Source organism: Austrofundulus limnaeus, unplaced genomic scaffold (genome assembly GCF_001266775.1).
Source record: "Austrofundulus limnaeus strain Quisiro unplaced genomic scaffold, Austrofundulus_limnaeus-1.0 Scaffold239, whole genome shotgun sequence".
Lineage (NCBI taxonomy): Eukaryota > Metazoa > Chordata > Actinopteri > Cyprinodontiformes > Rivulidae > Austrofundulus > Austrofundulus limnaeus.
Genome location: NW_013952641.1, coordinates 13,095 through 15,213, shown reverse-complemented (window position 1 = coordinate 15,213; position 2,119 = coordinate 13,095). Strand labels below are relative to the sequence as shown.

General features: G+C 46.2%; 1 protein-coding gene across 1 annotated transcript in view; it reads left to right on the top strand.

Annotated features, from left to right (window-relative positions):
* LOC106525732 (RNA-binding protein 39) overlaps window positions 1-2,119 on the top strand; it is a gene marked incomplete at its 5' end in the record, with an annotated part of 13,511 nt that overhangs the window by 3,890 nt on the left and 7,502 nt on the right. The window contains 5 exon segments of the mRNA XM_014020060.1: window positions 412-573; window positions 655-720; window positions 845-1,052; window positions 1,123-1,209; window positions 1,291-1,402. Of these exon segments, the coding sequence (XP_013875514.1) occupies window positions 412-573; window positions 655-720; window positions 845-1,052; window positions 1,123-1,209; window positions 1,291-1,402 (635 nt within the window).

The window sequence follows — 2,119 nt, the reverse complement described above, 5'->3', positions numbered from 1 at the left end:
GTGTAAACATAGGATCGGAGCATCTTTCTTTAAACACATCTTTCCTGTTGTGTGTGTTCCAAGCTGCAAAAGGTAGCACAACCCTGTTAAAGACCTGAACATCCGTTCTCCCCAATGTTTGTGTTTAATCAGAATGGGTGTTCTTAACTGCAACTTCCTAGTCTGTGTATTCACTGACAATGGCTATAAAACTGATTCTGATTCAAAATCAATGTGGTCCTGTGGCCCTCTGCAGCCCACAGTTAAAGATTGTTGTTCTTTTGAGGCCCTCAAGGTGGCGCTCAGGGCCCACAAGCCACGGCCCATGGGTGAAGGGCCTGCACCTTTCACACAGGGCCCTGTAGGGTTGTTTCTTTCTTATAGATATAGAAGAACGTGTGTGTGTGTGTGTGTATGTGTGTGTCTCTTCAGGCAGAGAAGAACCGTGCTGCAGCAGCGGCGGCGGCGGCGGCGGCGGCAGCAGCCAGCACTGTGCAGAAGGTAACGAGTGGACCCAGGAGGCTGTACGTGGGCTCACTGCACTTCAACATCACCAGGGACATGCTGCGAGGGATCTTTGAGCCCTTTGGACGGGTACCACACACACACACCTGTACACACACGCAGGGTTGTCCAGGTGTGGGCGGTGCCTGACAGCTGATTCTTTTGGTTCAGGTGGAGAACATCCAGCTGATGATGGACAGCGACAATGGTTTGTCTAAAGGCTACGGCTTCATCACTGTGAGTTCCTCCTCCTCATCATCAGTGTGATCAATCATCTGAGCCATGTGACACGTTACACCCTCCTATAGCAGAGAGCACATGACACCTGTCACTCACCTGTTGCCACCTGTGGTGGTGTCAGTTTGCAGATGCAGAGTCAGCTAAGAAGGCTCTGGAGCAGCTGAATGGTTTTGAGTTGGCAGGTCGGCCCATGAAGGTGGGTCATGTGACCGAGCGCAATGAGGCCTCTACAGCTTCCTCCTTCCTGAGCGACGAGCTGGACCTGACAGGTGTGGAGCCAGGTACCACCGGCAGGCTGCAGCTGTCTGTGCCTTCTCAGATACCTGAAGGTGAGGCCACGCCTCCATTTACACCTGATGACATCACAGTCACCTGCCATCATACCTGTGTATTTTTCAGGTACAGGTGTGCAGATCCCTCCTTCTGCTCAGCAGGCTCTGCAGATGAGTGGAGCGATTGCTATTGGAGCTCTGGCTGCTGTTTCAGGTAACTCATCATGTTTAAAATAACCTTTAGGTGTCTGCAGGTAAAGGTGTGACCCCTCTGACAGGTGACTGTTTGTTTCAGCTGCCATGAATCCAGCTCTCAGCATGAACATGAACCCTCCAGCTCTGAATCTTCCATCTCAGCCTCTCGCCACTCACTGCTTTCAGCTGTCCAACATGTTCCACCACAGCAGGTGAGCACACACCTGAGTCACCTGTGTGACTCTGACGTGGTTCAGTCAGTCAGCTGTATGTGGAGTCGATCATGGAGAGTGGATAAATGAATGTTTTTTCTTCACACGTTATCATTATCGTCAGCGCTGACTATCCTGAGGTTGTGTTTAAGCCCCGCCCCTTTCAAGTTATAAACCTTTCATTGTTACCCTAAGCCAGCCTCCAGGGAAAAGACTGCAATAAATCCTGTTTGTTTTACAGTCATCCTCATTGGTTTCAGATTATTCTGTAAGAACTTTGTCTTAAAATGAGATAATAATCAGAACTCTAATTCACCAGAGGATTTCACCAGAAAAAAACTAACTTTATTCATTAAAAATATGAAAAGATTATTATATTTTCCTCTATTGAACATAATCACTTGATGTAAATGTCAGATTTAATAAAACAGGTTTATGGGACCAAATTAAAAAATAAATCACAAGCAAGGGAACAGAAATGTATATACTGTATGTATAATGATGTGATTGTGATGCTGAATTTTTTTTTTGTCAAAGTTTTTTTTTAATTATTTTTAACAAACCACAAACAAAAAGGTATCAAAAGGTATCTGAAAAGGTATCAAAGATGCCTTGCCAGTATCCATGTARCTTTGGACAGGACCAGAATGTGTGCAGAAGTGTGGCAGGAGATTGTTTACAGCGATCACACGATGGATCCAAGTCCTTTTTGAATTT